This window comes from Crocuta crocuta, unplaced genomic scaffold (assembly GCF_008692635.1).
Source record: "Crocuta crocuta isolate KB4526 unplaced genomic scaffold, BGI_CrCroc_1.0 scaffold130, whole genome shotgun sequence".
In the NCBI taxonomy this organism is placed as follows: Eukaryota; Metazoa; Chordata; class Mammalia; order Carnivora; family Hyaenidae; genus Crocuta; species Crocuta crocuta.
This window is the reverse complement of record NW_027527920.1, coordinates 2,376,027-2,393,930: the sequence shown is the minus strand read 5'-3', so window position 1 is coordinate 2,393,930 and position 17,904 is coordinate 2,376,027. Positions and strand designations below refer to the sequence as shown.

General features: G+C 36.2%; 1 protein-coding gene across 1 annotated transcript in view; it reads left to right on the top strand.

Moving 5' to 3' along the window:
• ARIH1 (ariadne RBR E3 ubiquitin protein ligase 1) overlaps positions 1 to 17,904 on the top strand; it is a 111,157-nt gene that overhangs the window by 68,852 nt on the left and 24,401 nt on the right. Inside the window, 2 exon segments of the mRNA XM_077746075.1 lie at positions 6,036 to 6,128; positions 6,620 to 6,675. Of these exon segments, the coding sequence (XP_077602201.1) occupies positions 6,036 to 6,128; positions 6,620 to 6,675 (149 nt within the window).

Genomic DNA, 17,904 nt, shown 5'->3' with positions numbered 1-17,904 from the left:
TAATTACTATATAAAAAGTCTTTGTCACCAGTATTATATATTTTAACATATTGAAGGTTTTTCATTGTTTTTCTTTGAGGTTTGTATGTATCTCTGTAGAATCCCATTTGAAGGGAACTAATTTGTTCACATGTACAAGTACTTAGAAAAGAGGTTTTAAAAGAAAATTAATTAAGTACTCTTAGAGAAATAGAACAGTCAGTGAATGGAAATAATTTCGTAGGTAAGGAGTTGAATTTCCAAATTTTCATGTTACTTCATAGCTCTAATGCTAACTATTTGGCTTTACATAGTAAGTTATTAAATCTCACTGGGTTGGAATTCTTTTATCTTTCAAATGAGTTTGATAAAGTTATTTTTTCATCTCATTACTATTCTGAGGATTGTATCATTTCCCTCTCCTTTAAATCACAATCTTAATTTGAGTATTTAAAAAAAACATTACTACTAAAGATACATTAAATTCATGTTTTGACCACTTTAACAGATTCTCTTTGCCAGTTGACATTTGTATAGTTCATAAAAGTTTCTGTGAATTAATAACTGACACCCAAAGAATTTGTCCCAGATAATACAAGGTTCTCTTATTCCCTGGCATTTTTCTTCCTGCTCTGTTATAACTAGCTCTTCCATAGTTTAAATCTTAAATGTAATTTTAGTACTGAAACTAGCTACTTACAAATATCCCCTATAACTTTCTCAGTGCCCTTGGTATTATCTGTCTTAACAAATTGAAAATCATGACTGGAGATTTTCATTGTAAATTTTGCTTGTACTTGTAACTAACAGGCCTACTATTCATTTCATTTTTTCAACACACCAGGCACTATCCTAAGTATTAGAAACACAATGGAGAATCAAGGCATAATGCCTGCCTCACATACTTTACTACGGGTTAGCTGGGTAGATAAGTAAAATGACATATTCAGAAAGAATGGTAAGCACTTTGGTAGGGCATGATACTGTGGGAACATGTTGGAGAGAGACACCTAACCCAGTTTTAGATAAGGGAGAATTTCCCACCGAAATTGACTTCTGAGATAACCTCTGAAAGTGTGGTAGTTAGGTGAACCAGCAAAATGTAGCAATACAGAAGCCAAAGGAAGAGAACGCACTTCTAAGAATGGTAAACAGTGCTAAAAACTTCAGAGAAAAAAATTGAAGACTTACTTCAGAATTAACAACATGAAGTTTACGGATGATATTGGAAAGTTAATTTAAGTAGTGTGGTAAGATGGGAAACCATACTGCATGACCTGAAGAGTCCTTGACTTGAAGATGGGAAAGGAAGAAGAGGCAATAAAGATGAACAAATTGCTCTTTAAAGGAAGTTTGGCTATGAAAGTGAGAGGACAAAATGCAAACCGCAACATGGGTTGGAAAGTAAATTAAAGATTGTTATGGAAACTGTGCCAAGCATTAAGAAAAATACAGTGTAATAAAACTAGGACTTCTTTTCTCATAGTTTTTAGACTAATACAGAAAGATAACTTTAATATCTGTTGTACAGCTCCCATGTTTCAATTTCCACTGCTCTCTTCAAACACTGATACTTGCCTTTTATTTAGTGTATATCTTCAAGACCTTTATCCTTCCCGAAAGCAATTTTAGCTTTATAGTGCCACATGCAAGCAAGTTTTGTAAATAATTGCTTTGGTAGCTTAGTTTATAGCACTTTGGAGTTAACTGTCTTGGGTGATGTCTCCTTTAAAAACAGTTTCTGGAGACTTCTGGGCATTTTTAAAGTTCATAAATTCCCCCACCCCCAATCCCTTGTGTTGTGGCCAATTCAGGGGTTTCTTAATCCTGGCAACAGTTATTCANCCCCCCCCCCCCTTACTAGGAAGTATAGTTTGGGCTATACCATCTCATTTTTATGAAGTAAATAATTTGTATATTCTAAGAGTCTAACATATATATATGTTAAATAAAAGCAACTTTGGAGATTATAAGGATAGTCCACCCTCCTATCCCTCACCCCCTCACTCTGAATCTTTGTGCTGGAAACACTGAAAACACCTGATCTAAGTCCAACCCTATATTCCTTTTTAACTCATTCCATTTTATAGCTGAGGGAACTGATGCCCTGATTATTCAGTTTTTATAAACAAAATGGCTTTATTAAGTAAATTAAGTAACTTTGGAAATTATGTGTCCAACTTCTGATGGAGGAAAGCTAATTCTTAGTGTTCTTACTGCTGTTTGACATTAGTTGCTATGTATATAAAATGGCAGGGATAAGTGAACCCTATAAGAGTGATTATTCATTCAGTTCTTTTTTTAAGGGACGATTAATTTGTTTTATGTAATATTTCATATATTTTTAGTGTATTTTAGGTCAGATTTATTTATGATATAAACAGGGATAAGCTTGTTGATAGATCCCTTGAGTCAGGGAAAGATTGAAGGACCCAAGTAGGTAAGCGTGAGATAGTAAAAGAACAGATCTGTGAAAGGAGGAGGAGGGAAAGAGATATGCAACAGAATGGTGATACTCTGATATGTCCATAATAATGACACTGCTCTTGAGCACAGTAAATGCGTTTATACCACAGGTTAGTTTTTGCTTTACCTTTAGACGTGAGTGTGTAATTTATTTTCTAATTTATCTTGTTTAGTATTGTCTAATTAAAAATTTATTGAAAAGAAGTCTTTAAAGAATAAAAAGCTTTCTTTTTATCTTATAATGGTCCCTGGTCAGAAGTTTCAAAGGTAGAGATGTTACTTGCAGTGATCACTTAGTAACCATTGTGACCTTTAATCTCTCAGTCTCAAGGATTCTTTATTTGAAAAAGGAATAAAGCACATGAGGATGCATATGTGTTTTTAAGTTATGAATAAAGAATTTTAGAATTGTTGATCATTGACTCTGCTATATTTATCCTTTATAGAATGCTCCTTCTCATTGTAGCCTTGAAAATTAATATGCTCTCTATTAGTGATCTGGCAACAAATTAGTGCCAGATCTCCTTTAGCAATGGGGAGTAATGAGAGTAGATTCTTTTGTTTCTTTCCAGATCTTTTTTTTAATGTGTGAGAATTATTGATTTCCAAAATATTTATCTTCACTGGTTCTGTGAATGAGTTAGAATCATTGTCAGTAAGAATAGCACTGTATTTTAAACTGGGTAAATATTTCCTATGCCTTTTAGGACACTGATAGATTTTTTTTCCCCATGTCTGCTTTTGGGCATCCTTTATATAGTTGATATGCTGTAGTATAGAATTTTGTAGCCTGACTATTTGTATCTAATGTTGTAAGCAACATCAGAAATTTCATGAACATTTTTCACATACCAGATAATTAGAAAATGGAATGGAATTCAAAATACCCCTTATGTGAGCCACCAGAATAATAAAAGAGCTAGAACTAAACTTGGCAAGAAATGTGAAAGATCTATATGAAGAAAACTGGAAATACTAAGATCACTTGAGTATTTGGCAAGATAGAATAATAGTAAAATATTGGGAGGGGGGAAGGACTAGATTGGTGGGGACAGAGAGGAACTAGCCTACCTGATACAAGAGTAGTAGCGCAGTGGAACAAGATAGAGTCAGATATGTGTGAGGAGAATTTGGTGTATCATAGAAGGGGGCATTTCAAATAAGGTGGTTTCGGTAAATGGCATGGGAACAACTTGATTGCTTTCTGAAGTAGAATCTTAAATTTCTTCCAAACTCTTTATATTAAAGTTAGTTGATTTACAATCCAGAAAATTTAAAACTAATACACTTTGCTACATATAAGTAGAGAGCTTCTGCATGGCAACAAAATGGGAGTGTTCAAATTTGAAACTGAAAAATATTTTCCACTAACTAGGTGAAAATCCCCACTAAATCATTAAAGGGGAAAAAAAACCCAGTGAAAAAATGGGCAAAATAGATGAAGAGGGTGCACAGAATAAGAAATATAGAGCCTTAAATATTTTTTCTAATGTTTAAACTTCACTCATAATAAGATAAATTAAAATCAAAACTGATGAAGATACTCTATTTTCACCTGTCAGATTGACAGAGATCAAGGAGTTTGGTACTGTGTTGACATGGGTATTGGAAAACCAGGTTCTCTTGAGCACTGTAAATTGCTATAACCTCTTTGAATGAAGCGTGGCAATCATCTATTTAAGTGTAAATGTGTACCTTTTATAATGTCACTTGTACAAATTTGTCCTAAGGTGCATTGGCATGATCACAATGGTGTGTGTGTGTGTGTGTGTTTGTGTGTGTGTATGTGTATGTGTGTAACGAATGCAATTGCATAGTGGCAAAAAAGAAAAAAAAGGGTCTAAATGTCCTTTAATGGTAGACTGTTCAAATTACGGTACCTTCATACAGAATGTCAAAAGAGGTGGACCCACGTGTACTAATGTAGAATCACATAAGAAATTTGTTCAATAATAATAAACCAAATTGCAGAAGAGTGTGCCATGGTCTTACTGTGTGTGTATATACCTGTGTGCATTAGAACATCTCTGGAAGAATATGTAAGATAATGGTGATAGTGATTACTTTTAGGTAGAGAAGTAGAGGAAAAGGATAGGGATATAGGAGACTTATTTTCAACATAAATTCATATTGTTTAAGAATTGTTTTTAGCCATGAGCCTGTATTATCTATTCACTTAAAAATAATATAGAGTAAATATTCATATATTCTTAGTTGAAACTGGTAACCACTTGTCTTTGTACAATACTGAAGTACTTGTTTAATATCCCATTATAGAATATAATATACTTCTTATAATCATCCTTCAAATTAATAGTATTTCAAATCATATAAGTAATATAAGATTAGACCAAAATGTTACTATTATTCTTAGCTATCTGAATAAATCTTTATGATTTCCATAAGATTTTGATGATCTTGGTAAGCTACAATCCATGCAACTTATGAAGTCCTGTATGTGTGTGACATTTTTTAATAACCGTTTTGATATAATTCAGATATGATACAGTTCACGTATTTAAAGTACTTTTTAGTATAGTCGCAGAGTTGTACACTCACTGTCACAGGAAACTTTAGAATATTTTCATCACCCTAGAAAGAAACCTCGTATCCTTTTATAGCCACTTCCTTCCATCTCCACCCGGCACCCAACCCTTGGCAACCACTAATGTACTCTTTCTATGAATTTGCCTGTTCTGGACCTTTTGTATACATGCAAAGCGAACAAATGTGTGGTCTTTTGTGGCTAGATTCTTTCATTTAGCATAATGTTTTCAAGGTTCCTCTGCATTATAGCATATATCAATATTCAGTCTTTTTATGCCTGGATAATATTCTTTCAAATGGATATTCCACATTTTGTGTATCCATTCGGCAGTTGATGGACATTAGGGTTGTGTCCACTTTGGGGCTATTGTGGAAAATGCTGCTATGAATATTTGTATACAAGTTTTGTGTGGAACTATGTTTTCATTTCTTCTGGCTATCTACCTAGGGGTGGAGTTCCTGGTTCTTGAGTAACTCTGTGTTTACTTATTTGAGAAACTGCCACAGTGTTTTCCAAAGTTCCTGCACCATTTTACATTCCCACCAGCAGTGTATGGAAGTTCTGATTTCTCCGCTTCCTTGCCAACACTTGTTATTGTCTGTCTTTTTGAATACAGCTGTTTTAGTGGATATGAAGTAGTGTCTCATTGTGGTTTTGATTTACAGTTCTCTGATGGCTGAGGATTTTGAGCATGTTTTCATATGCTTGTTGGTTTGGTACATGATATATTCTTTTTTTTTTTTTTTTTTTGGGTACATGATATATTCTTATATTTAGTACAAACTTGTCTGCCTTTCCTAAAAATTACAATTATTGACTGTAGATGCATTTGTCATTAGTAAGATATTTTGTCTTAAATGTATTTGCATGCTAGATTTTACCACCAAGAAGTTTATTTTAGGAGCCCATCTATCTAGTCTTGTCAAATGGGACATTTTAGTCACTATGAGAAATGTGACCTAAGAGAGCCTTATTGAGTCACTATGTGTAGTGATTTTTCTGGTAATATCTTTTAAAAGTCCATGTATTATTTTTGTTGCAGTACTTCACTGGCCTTGAATGTGGACATAAGTTTTGTATGCAGTGCTGGAGCGAATATTTAACCACCAAAATAATGGAGGAAGGCATGGGACAGGTAAAGATGTCAATTTGATTTTCATTTTTTGTTGAATTTTCTACTGTGTTTTGACCTTTGCACAAATATAAACAGGTAAAGCCCTCTGGATTATGAATTGCATGAGGAACTTCTTTCTGTATTAAGATAAAAAGATAATTGAGGCTTTTTTTTCTATTTATAATGTGGCAGTCTATTTAAAGATACAGTGCAGGTATGTTTTCTCAGTGGCATTAATATGTGTATCTATCAAGCTAAACTTGTTGAACAATTTTGTCAGGTCTCTTGCTTGTGCCTTTCAAGTTTTATATTGAAAAACTAATTATTCAGGTCAGCAGTTCTAGTTACCTTATGGTGATAAACACACACATACATTTCCTTTAATGGAAAGGGAACAATTAAGATCCTGTAAATGTTAAGGTATTCTCAACCTAGTGAAGTGCCTGGCGATGGTAAGCATTCAGTAAATATTTGTTGAATGAAGACATAGTTTAAATTTCAATCTTTTTCAGACTATTTCGTGTCCTGCTCATGGTTGTGATATCTTAGTGGATGACAACACAGTTATGTAAGTATTATTGATAGATATTGCATGTTGAATATTGGCTGTTCGTTAAACCAAATTATTTTTGTTCAAACCTCAAAGAAGGTGAAATTTTTAGTCTGAAGAGACTTTCTGATCCACATTCCTTTGTAGTACAAAAGCTCATTTCTAACTTAGGTAAATGCCCAGACACTATTTTTGTAAATATATGGCAGAATTCTAGGCAATATGTGATAGCTGGATTTCAGTAAACCTTGGAATTGGAAAATAGGATATGGCAGTTGTCCTCTGCCAAGATGGAGTTAAAAGAGAGATTTGTTGTGAGATAGTATTTGTACCGATTAAAGAGGAAGAGGAGTAGACACACTTTAATGTAGGTATGACACATGTTAACAAAGAAGATGGAAGGATTTGGTAGAAAGAGACTCAGATTATGGGGCAGCTATGAGAGTCTCTGGCAGCCCTGTGGGGAACTCCACCACATAGATTGCCTATAAATGAACACTTTAGTAAGCAGAAATGGCTGAGCCCTGGTCTCCTTCCAGGCCCTGTCATTTACTGGGAGCTACCCAGGGAGACTGTGGTCTCATTTGGAACACTGCTCCTAAAGGCCCTGCATCTGGAGGTTGTTGGCTAACTCTTCTTGTGAAAGATTCTCTTTTGAAGGGAGAAATAAACTTGAAGAAACAAGCATGGTTTTTAATCCTGAACCTGGGGTAAAATCCTGAGTCAGTGCTATTTCATAGCCTGAGGCTACTTAATTGACTTCACTTTAGGAAGATAAACAGATTGAGGGCCTGAACTGTCTGCAAACAAATTGCATAGTTAGTACTGGCTAATTGCCTATACAGAAAGGTAGGTCTGTGCTTGAACACTGGGATTTGAAGGTAATAAAAGCAGCCATGGTTTTAGTGAGCAAATTTCTTAAACTATCTAATAAAGCCTTAAATTGACTTAGCCAGCACAGTTTATAAAACTCGCTGGTTCTACTTTATTAACCTAAACCTACTTTGGTTTACTGAAACATATTTACTGTTGCTTGTTGTCAGCTCTGTGTTAATACTGTGTCTTTCACTGAATTTTTTTCCCTTACTGTTTTAAGCTGGCAAAAATCAGTTCTGTATCATCTTGAAGTACCACCATCCAGCTGTCTTTATCTTGTCCCCTGAAACTTTCTGATTCCTTGTATTTTTTCATCAATACATTTCATCGGTATAGGTTACTATATCTTTTGATCTATTCCACAAACATTTACTGAGAGCATTAAGATATATTTCCTTCCCAGATCACCTGGGTGGCTTAGTTGGTTAAGCGTCCATCTGACTCTTGGTTTTGGCTCAAGTCATGATCCCGTGGTCATGAGATGAAGCCCCACATCAGGCTCCTGTGTTGGGGCATGGAGCCTGCTTGGGATTCTCTCTCTCTGTTCCTCCCCTGCTTGCCTGCTCACTCTCTCAAAATAAACTTAAAATTTTTTTTAAAAGATGCATTTCCTTTACCCAAGAGGTTCATAGTGATAAAATGCAGGGTTTAAGTTTTATTTTTTATTTATTGTTTAATTTTTTTTTTATGTTTTATTTATTTCTAGGAGAGAGAAACAGCGTGAGCAGGGGAGGGTCAGAGAGAGAGGGAGGCACAGAATCTGAGCTGGCAGTCAGCACAGAGCCCGACGCGGGGCTCGAACCCATGAACCGTGAGATCATGACCTAAGCGAAAGTCGGACGCTTAACCGACGAAACCACCCAGGCGCCCCGCAGGGTTTAAGTTTTATATAATAAAGGCATGTATAAAGTACAGTTAGAAGCAAATTATTCCACCTGAAGAGTTTAAGAAGACTTAAGGAATAATATAAATGGGGTAAAAATTTGGATTGAGAGAGTTGAGGGTAATGGTGGTTAAAGAATACAAATATTTTAAAAAATAGTTTATGAACTTCTCTATTAAGTATTCTGTAGTGTCTAGAAAGTAGTAGATTGTTGGAGATGAGGATAAAAGACCTTGACAGTTTATGAGTTTCATCTGAGAAGGTTGTTAAGACTCTGATAATAAGATAACACAGTTTTAGAAATACATTGTATTGAGGAGGCACCTGGCTGGCTCAGTTGGAATAGCATGCGGCTCTTGATGGGGTGGTGAGTTCCAGCCCGCAGGTGCGTGCGCGCGTGAGTGCGCACTCTCTCTCTCTCTCTCTCTCTCTCTCTCTCAAAATAAACTTAAAAAAAGGGAAACTTGAAGGATATTTATAAGAGCATGTTAATAGTGCTATCAGCTAGGGGTTTGGGGATTAGAAAGAGGGATTTTTATTTTTCACCTTATACAGTTGTATAAGTTGGTATATATAATGCCATTTTCTTTCTTATGAATATTTTAGAATTTAAGATTAATTAAATGAGAGAATGTGTTTAAGTGTTTAACCTTAAATAATAACTGAAATACACTTAATAATTTTTCTCCTAGTATGAAAGAAATAGAATCCTTTACAGTCATGGTATTATTTTTAAATTTCCAATATGATAGATTAAAAAAATAGTTTATTTTAATTTGACTTCATCTCATTTGAAACTTGAATTGAACCTGAAACTGGATTCTTTCTTGAAGACACATTCTCCTATAACCTTCTCAAGTTGAAGCTTGCATTCCCCCCTCCCCCGCCCATACCTCATGGAGAGGAAGTGAAGTCATTGCCTCTCTTAGTTTCAGATGTTATATTCAGATTGTTCTCTACTTCATGGATCTTGGGTCTTGTGTTACCCAGCTATGTTGTAGTCCTTTCTGCTTTTATTTGCTTGACTTCTTGATCACACCCAACTTGATTATTCATAGTATTCACAACTTACTGTCTTTCTCCTAAGGTTTGCTGTCATCAGTGTGGTTTCAGTGTCTCTGCGTATAGTCTGTTATTCTATACCCTAACCCTGTGGTTCTCAATAGTGTAATCTCCCAAACAGCAGCATCAATATCACCTAGGAATTTGTTAAAAATGCACATTCTCAGGCCAAGATCTAGACTTACTGAATCAGAAACTCTGGGGATGGGTCCCTGCAATCTGAACAAGCTCTCCTAGTGGGGTTCTGATGTATGCTTAAGTTTGAGAACTACTGCATTGCCTTTCATTTTCTTAGTGTACTCATTTCAGTAAAATCCCCTTTACTCCAGCACCAAGTCCTAAGGCCACCACCCTAGGACTACTCTACATCTACTCTAATTGACTTGGCAAAATCATCTTTTTCTGCCTCTTCCTAAATACTGCTCTTTGGGTTTCTGGGTTTCTTTGTACTTTATACACTCTCCTTGGTCATAATTTGGAAATTCTCAGATTTATATGTCCAGGTCAGCTCTATCTTTTGAGCTTGGGACACACATATTCCACTGCCTATCAGGCATGTTCATGTGTATATTCCTCAGGTTTTACCTTGTCCAACTTCTCCTCCTCCTGCTCCTCTACCACCACCACCACCACCACCACCACCACCACCACCACCACCACCAAACTCCTTCTTCTGGGTGCTTAGTATCAAATATGGTACCACTAGGTGTTAAAGACTTGCCTAAATTAGAATCCTGGTGATATCCCAGATTCATTTTTCTCCTACATTTCCTAGAGTGTTCCTTACACCAAGTGCTTTCATCTCCACATCCCAGTTAGTGTTAAATCCTTCCATTTCCCTCAGTTCCTACTGCCATTAATCTGATCCAGGCTATCGTCTTTTCTTAAAAGCTGGGAATCTGTGACTGGTTCCTGAATGATTCCCATATACTATACTGTCACCTTTCAATTCTTTTTTTCCATTCTGTATTGCTTAACCTGTGCAGCTTCATCTTTGCCTTGCCTTTTCTCACATTCTCTTTTCTAGTGGTGTGGAACTTGGCTTCTTGAAAGTACTGTGCATTTTATTATTTGCATTTGGTTTAGTTTGACTTTGTTTAGTTTTTCTCTAATGTCTCTTATGTGCACTACTCTTTCCTGTTTTGCTCTTTAGTTCTGTTAATCTGCTCATCCTCTTAGTCATTCTTCAGGTCTCAGTTTACTGGTTTGCATTTTGGTTTGGGCAGGTAACCTATGTGTTCCTTAACTCCCTCATAGTTTCCTTAGTAGATATTTTTGGGGGCGCCTGGGTGGCTTAGTCAGTTAAGCGTCCGACTTTCGCTTAGGTCATGATCTCGCGCTTCGTGGGTTCGAGCCCCACGTCGGGCTCTGTGCTGACTGCCAGCTCAGAGCCTGGAGCCTGTTTCAGTCTGTGACTCCCTCTCTCTCTGACCCTCCCCTGCTCACGCTGTCTCTCTCTCCTAGAAATCAATAAAAAACATTAAAAAAATAGATATTTTTGTAATTGCCTATATTCGTATCTGTATTTTTTCTTAGACTATCAGCTGTATGATCCTAGGTCGACTTTATATTCACTAAATGCTTGTTTCCATTCAGGAGGTGATCTTAAATTAATAATTAAGATTAGTTATTTAGTAGATTCATTTTTTTATTCTTTGGCAGTGTGTATATAATAGGCATGTATCCTTGAATCAGTAACTGGAAATATATTTTTTTCTCTCTTGCATTTATAAGCATATGTCATCATTTTAGACTTTAAGGATGGGTTTGTGATAGAATACCATCAAGGCTGTTTGGCTAAGTGGGTCTCTCTTCTACAATGGCCTCATATAGTTATACTTCCACAGTCAGGAGGGTAACAGTATACTCTGAGAATTTTTCTTTTTCCCAAGATTTGTCCTTGATGTTTTCATGAGATTATTGTAAGTTGCTTCTCTAAATTATTTATCACTTGAGACCAAATAAATAATCAATAATATTGTTTAGGGCCTAAATTTCTTTACTATATGTAGTTTCCCTATTAATGTTAGAGGTTGTTAAGGTAAACTTATTTCTATTAAGTCTTTAAATACCTTCAAGTAGGGGCACCTCAGTGGCTCAGTCAACTAAGCGTCTCATCTTTTACAGAGGAAAAACCCTCATTCTTAAGTACAATGACCTGAGTTTGTTATATGTTGCTTTCTATTTTACTTAATAAGTTCTAAATATATTGACTGAAGTATGTAAAATACATTAACTTTAAATTAGGTATGATTATTTTATTAACTGCCCAAATCAAGATAGAGAACTTTTCCAGTACCCAGAATGTTCATTCTTATGCCCCTTTCCAGACAGTTATCAGTCTCATCCTTGTTCCCTGTCATGATTACTGTGACCATCAGTTAGTTTTTCCTGTTCTTGAGCCTCTTAAAAAAATTTTTTTTAATGTTTATTTATTTTTGAAGGAAAGAGACAGAGTTTGAATTGGAGAGGGGCAGAGAGAGAGAGAGAGAGAGAGAGAGGGAGACACAGAATCTGCAGTAGGCTCCAGGCTCTGAGTTGTCCGCACAGAGTCTCACACTGGGCTTGAACTCACAAGCCATGAGATAACGACCTGAGCCGAAGTTGGATGCTTAACCAACTGAGCCACCAGGCGCCCCTTGAGCTTCTTTTAAATGGGATTGTGTAGCATGTATTGTTCTTGTGAGTGTGTCTGTTTCACTTAACATAATTTCTTTGAGATATGTGCATGTATTAAACATATCAGTATATTTTACGATTTGTTTGGTTTTTTTGTTGTTATTGAGATAGATAGTAAACGATTCTTATGATAATGATAGACATTTGGAGTTTTTTGGTTTGTTTGCTTCGTTTTGACTATTGTGAAAAAGTTACAAAGTATATTCTTATATGTGTCTTTTAGTGAACATTCACTGATTTTTTTTTTTTTTTTTTAATTTATTTTGAGAGAGACAGAGACAGTGTGAGCAGGGGAGGGGCAGAGAGAAAAGCAGAGGGGCAGAGAGAAAAGGAGAGAGACAGAATCCCACGCAGGCTCTGTGCTGTCAGCATGGAGCCCGATGTGGGGTTCAGACTCAGAAAATTGTGAGATCATGACCTGAGCCGAAAACCAGAGTTGGATACTCATCCGACTGAGCCACCAGGCACACCTGCCCTGATTGATTCTTTTGAGTATATACTAAGGAGTGAGGTTTTAACTTTAATAGATAACTGCCAAGTAGTTTTCCAAAGTAGTCATATATATGTTCCCCCTAGTTATGTGTGACTGCTCTACTCCTGGCCCATACTTGTAATCACTGGTCTTTTAAATTTTATCCATTCTGGTGGTATATGTAGGGATATCTCATTATGGTTTTCAGTTATAAATTGCTTGGTGGGTAATGATGTCAGACACCTTTCCATTAGACACTTGTATATATATATATATTTTTTTTTAATTTTGNGCTCCAGGCTCTGAGCTGGCAGTCAGCACAGAGCCCGACACGGGGCTCGAACCCACGAACCGCGAGATCATGACCTAAGCGAAAGTCGGACGCTTAACCGACTAAGCCACCCAGGCGCCCCTATTTTTTTTTTTTTAAATAAAATTCCCGTTCAAGTAACCTAAAACTTAGTTACTTTATTGCTTTATAAGAATTACTGAAATATTCTAATATGAGTCTTGTTAGATATATATGTATTACAAATACTTGCGCTTATGTGTAGCTTCTCTTTTCTCTCAATGATTTTCAGTGAACAGAGTTTTCATTTTAATGGCATCTAACTCATCATTTCCCTCCATTTATGATTATTGGTACTTAAATCTATTTTCACCCCAAAGTTGTATCTATTTTTAAGACAGTCCACAGAAACATTATGGAGATTGCTTTGATAACATGGTTTTAGAGTTGTATGTCTCATAGTGGAATAAATTGAATGCCTCCCATTATTATTCTACAGAGAACCAGAAAAGCGCTTTAGTACCTTAAAGTAGCAAATTTAATACAAAAGCTATAGAATACTGTCTATTTAAAAATATATGCTTAAGGGATCAGAGCTCAAGTTCATACTGAAATAATTTCCTAGTCTCATTGAAATGCAAAATGAAATAATTTGTCAAGTTTTAGTAGTTGAAAAGCTATATAGGCAGTAAATTATTGATGATTATTATTTAAACTTTTGAAAATATTTTTGAACTGTAAATGTAAGCTCAGTAGATTGAAGGAAGGCACAGAAGAGTATGGGAGGGGTGCTTGAAGCTGATTCTGTAGGGCTTTATAGATCATTACAAGATCTTTGGCTTTTATTCTAGATAGAGCCATGAGAGGGTTCTGAGCAGAGGAGTGACATGGTCAGAGAGTGTTGTTCTGACTACTGGCATGAAAAAGAGACTAAGTAGGAGCAGGGAAATTGGGAGACTCTTACAGCAGTCTGGATGAGAGATGATGGTAGTTTAATCCAGGATGGTAGCAGAGGAAGTGATGAGAAATAGTTGGATTTTGAATGTATTTTACAAGTAAAGTCAGATACTGTAGTATAAGAGGAAGAGATGAACCAGAGATGATAGTAAACATTATATTTATTTTTAATGACCAGATATTGAACAGATTTAATATAAAGATGTTAATCACATTATTGTAACTCTCCATCCCGAATGTACAACAGTAGAGGAAGATGGAATGAAATATAGCCATTAAAAAAGGTCTGGCTGGGGGCGCCTGGGTGGCTTAGTCGGTTAAGCGTCCGACTTTCACTTAGGTCATGATCTCGCGGTTCGTGGGTTCGAGCCCCACGTCGGGCTCTGTGCTGACTGCCAGCTCAGAGCCTGGAGCCTGTTTCAGTCTGTGACTCCCTCTCTCTGGCCCTCTCCTGCTCGCGCTGTCTCTCTCTCTCTCTCTCTCTCCTAGAAATAAATAAAACTTTTAAAAAAAAAAAAGGTCTGGCTCTGTGTGGGAATGGTACCTTCAGGTTTTTTTGTTGTTGTTTTAAATGATTTGTAGGGGCGCCTGAGTGGCTCAGTCGGTTGAGCGTCCAACTTCGGCTCAGGTCATGGTCTCACAGTTCATGGGTTCGAGCCCTGCATCAGGCTCTGTGCTGAATGCTTGCTCAGAGCCTGGAGCCTGTTTCGGATTTTGTTTCTCCTTCTCTCTCTGCCCCTCCCCCACTCACACTCTGTCTTACTCTGTCTCTCAAAAATAAATGTAAAAAAATTTTTTAAAATGATTTGTGGATTATTTTAATGTATTGGAAAATGCCTACAATAATCTTAGTGAAGAAGCAAAGATATAAAATTATATGTAGTACGTTCTCTATTTAAAATTACATATCAAAAAAATTACATACCATACATTTACCAAAAAAAGTAAAAAGTCTAGATTATTAAAATGTCAAGTGGTTATTCCTCTTGAGTGATAGAGCTACAGGTGATTTTAATTTCCTTCTTTATACTTGTCTATAATTGGTATGTCTGTCAGGGGGGAAAACCCATTTTACAGAAAAATATTTTATCACTAATCCTAAATTAAAGTGTAATATTGTTGATTTATTCAGGGTGCTATATAAGCATAAACCATGGTTTACTACTTGGCATACTTTAAAAAAAAAAAATCTTTGTGTTTAAAGCCACCTGGTTTCAAATTATAGCTGTCCAGCTTTCTCTTTGTAAAAACAAAATTATCCCCAAACTCAAGGTTACTTAAATGCATCTGATACTGTGCTTAGAATGTATAGTAGGCTATCATTAGAAGTCATTATGTTTACCTTCATGAAGAGTTACCTTCCACCATGAGAGTTGGCTTAAAAACTATTTCCAATGTAAGTGATGGCAGTAGGTCTTTGTCAAGAGAGTTAGCTTATTAATAGCCAGGATAATGCTTGTCTTCTTAAGAATGCTTTCTCAAGTGGAAGAGATCACTTTCTTACTCTTCTCTAACACAAGATAAACTATGTCCTAATAACTGAGACCTAATAATCTTGCCCTAGTAACTGTGGCTGACCTTTGTTTTAACCAGGTAGGCTAGATCAGTTATAAGAGTCATTTGGGGGTGCCTGAGTGGCTCAGTTTTCTAAGCATCTTAACTCTCGATTTCAGCTCAGGTCATGATCTCACAGTTCATGAGATCAGAGCCTGCTTGGAATTCTCTCTCTCCCTCTTTCTCTGCTCCCCCACCAAATTAATAAAATTAAAAAAAATTTTTTGGAGTTTGTCACATCAGAGAAACATTGTGGGTAATAGAAATTAAAAATGGGAAATCAGGACATCTGACTTTGGACCTCATTCTTTTTTTTTTTTTTCATTGATGTAAATTTCACATAACATAGTATTTACCATTTTAACTATTTAAAGTATACAATTTAGTAAACAAGAAAAGGGCACCTGGGTGATTCTGGTGGTTAAGTGTCAGATTTCGGCTCAGGTCATGATCTCATGGTTGACGTTCAAGCCCCATGTTGGGACCTGTGCTGACAGCTTGGAGCCTGAAACCTGTTTCAGATTCTGTGTCTCCCCCTCTCTCTGCCCCTTCCCCGCTCATACTCTCTCTCTCCCTCTCTAAAAAATAAATATAAACATTAAGTAATAATAAAGTATACTTTTAATAATGTCATGCAACCATCATCACTAATTCCAGAACATTTTTATCACCCCTAAAAGAATTCCCATATTCATTAGTCACTCTTCATTCCCTCCTTCCCTTAGTGCCTGACAATTACATATCTGTTTTCTGTCTGTATGGATTTGCTTATTCTGGAGATCTCATTTAAATTTCATAATGCACATGACCTTTTGTGTCTAGCTTCTTGCACTTAATATGTTTTCAAGGTTCGTCCATGTCGTAGAATATGTTGGTACTTGATCCCTTTTTATGGCTAAACATTATTCCATTTTATGGATATTCCATATTCTGTTTCTTCATCAGTTCTTGGACATTCAGGTTATTTCCATTTTTTGTGGAAACATTTATTTTTTTATTAGAGTGCATGCACAAGCAGAGTAAAGGGACAGAGAGAGAGAAAGAGAATCTTAATCAGGGTCCACATTGAGTGTGGAATCATGATTTAAGCTGAAATCAAGAGTTGGACACTCAACCGGCTGAGCCACCCAGGTGCTCCAAAACATTTGTGTTGAAGATTTGTGTGCATGTTTTTTATTTGAACACCTATTTTTAATTCCCTTGGACATATATACACGTAGGAGTAGAATTGCTGGGTCATATGGTAATTTCTGCGTTTAGCCTTTTGAGGAATTGCCAGATACACTAATTATTTTTAGACCTCAGTTCCAATATCTCTGAAATATAGAGGTTTACTCATTTAAAAAATATTTATTGGGGTACCTAGGTGGCTCAGTTGCTTAAGTGTCCAACTCTTGGTTTCAGCTCAGGTCATGATGTGGTTTATGAGTTCAAGCCCCATGTCTGGCTCTGCGCCAAAGGTACAGAGCCTGCTTGGGATTCTCTCTCTCTCTGTCTCTCCCTGCCCAACTTGTACTTTCTCTCTCTTTCTCAAAATAAATAAATAAACCTTAAAAAAATTTCTTGGACACTTTTGACAGGCCAAGCAGTGTGCTAGACCCAAGGGATCCTTTCATGGAGTTTATTATTTGGTTGGGGATAAGAGAGAATGAAGGCAGATATTAAATACATGATTATACAGATAACATTCTAATAAAAATTATGACAAATCTTATTAGGGGAGGATGTGTAATGTGCCATGAGAGCTGAGAGGGAACTGGTGTGGGTAATTGTCAGAAAAAGCCTCCTTTAGTGAGAAACAATATATTTTAGCTGAGTTTAAAAAATAATATAGCAGCATCTAATATTTATTGAGTGCTTACTATTTGCCAGGCACTGTTCTAGTTCACAACTCATTTCTGCTGTCCATTTTACAGATGAGTAAACTGAGAAATGAAGAGGTCAAAGAACTTACCCTCATTTCATAGCTAGTAAGTTGTGAAACAGTATTCAGAGCTAGGCTTTTCCAATTCAGAGCCCACTGTGGTATTCATCTTTTCCTTTTAAAGAGAAGTAGCTCTATGGAAAAGCCTCTGAGGGAAGGGCAATACTCACAGTTTTGAAAGAATACAGATGTGACAGGAGTACACTGAAAGAGGAACAGTACAGGGTGGGGCCTTGTCGAAGGCAAGCAGTGCCATGGAAGCTCAAGAATTTGATGGGGCCAGATTATACAAAACCTTTTTGTTTGTTTGAAATATTTTTATGAGGTTGGACTGTGTTCACGTTTGGTAGTTTTTACTGGTTTTGTCAGTAGTTCACTCTTTCTGTTTTAACACTGTTTTCTTTAAACACTCACAGAACTGTTTACCATTAAAACTAATAAAACTTAAGCTTCAATATTCCTTACATTCATGGGTTCCTATGAATTCCAGAAATTGTTACAAATATATAAACTGTTCTAGGTGGATAATGGAAGCCAGGTTGCAGTCAGTT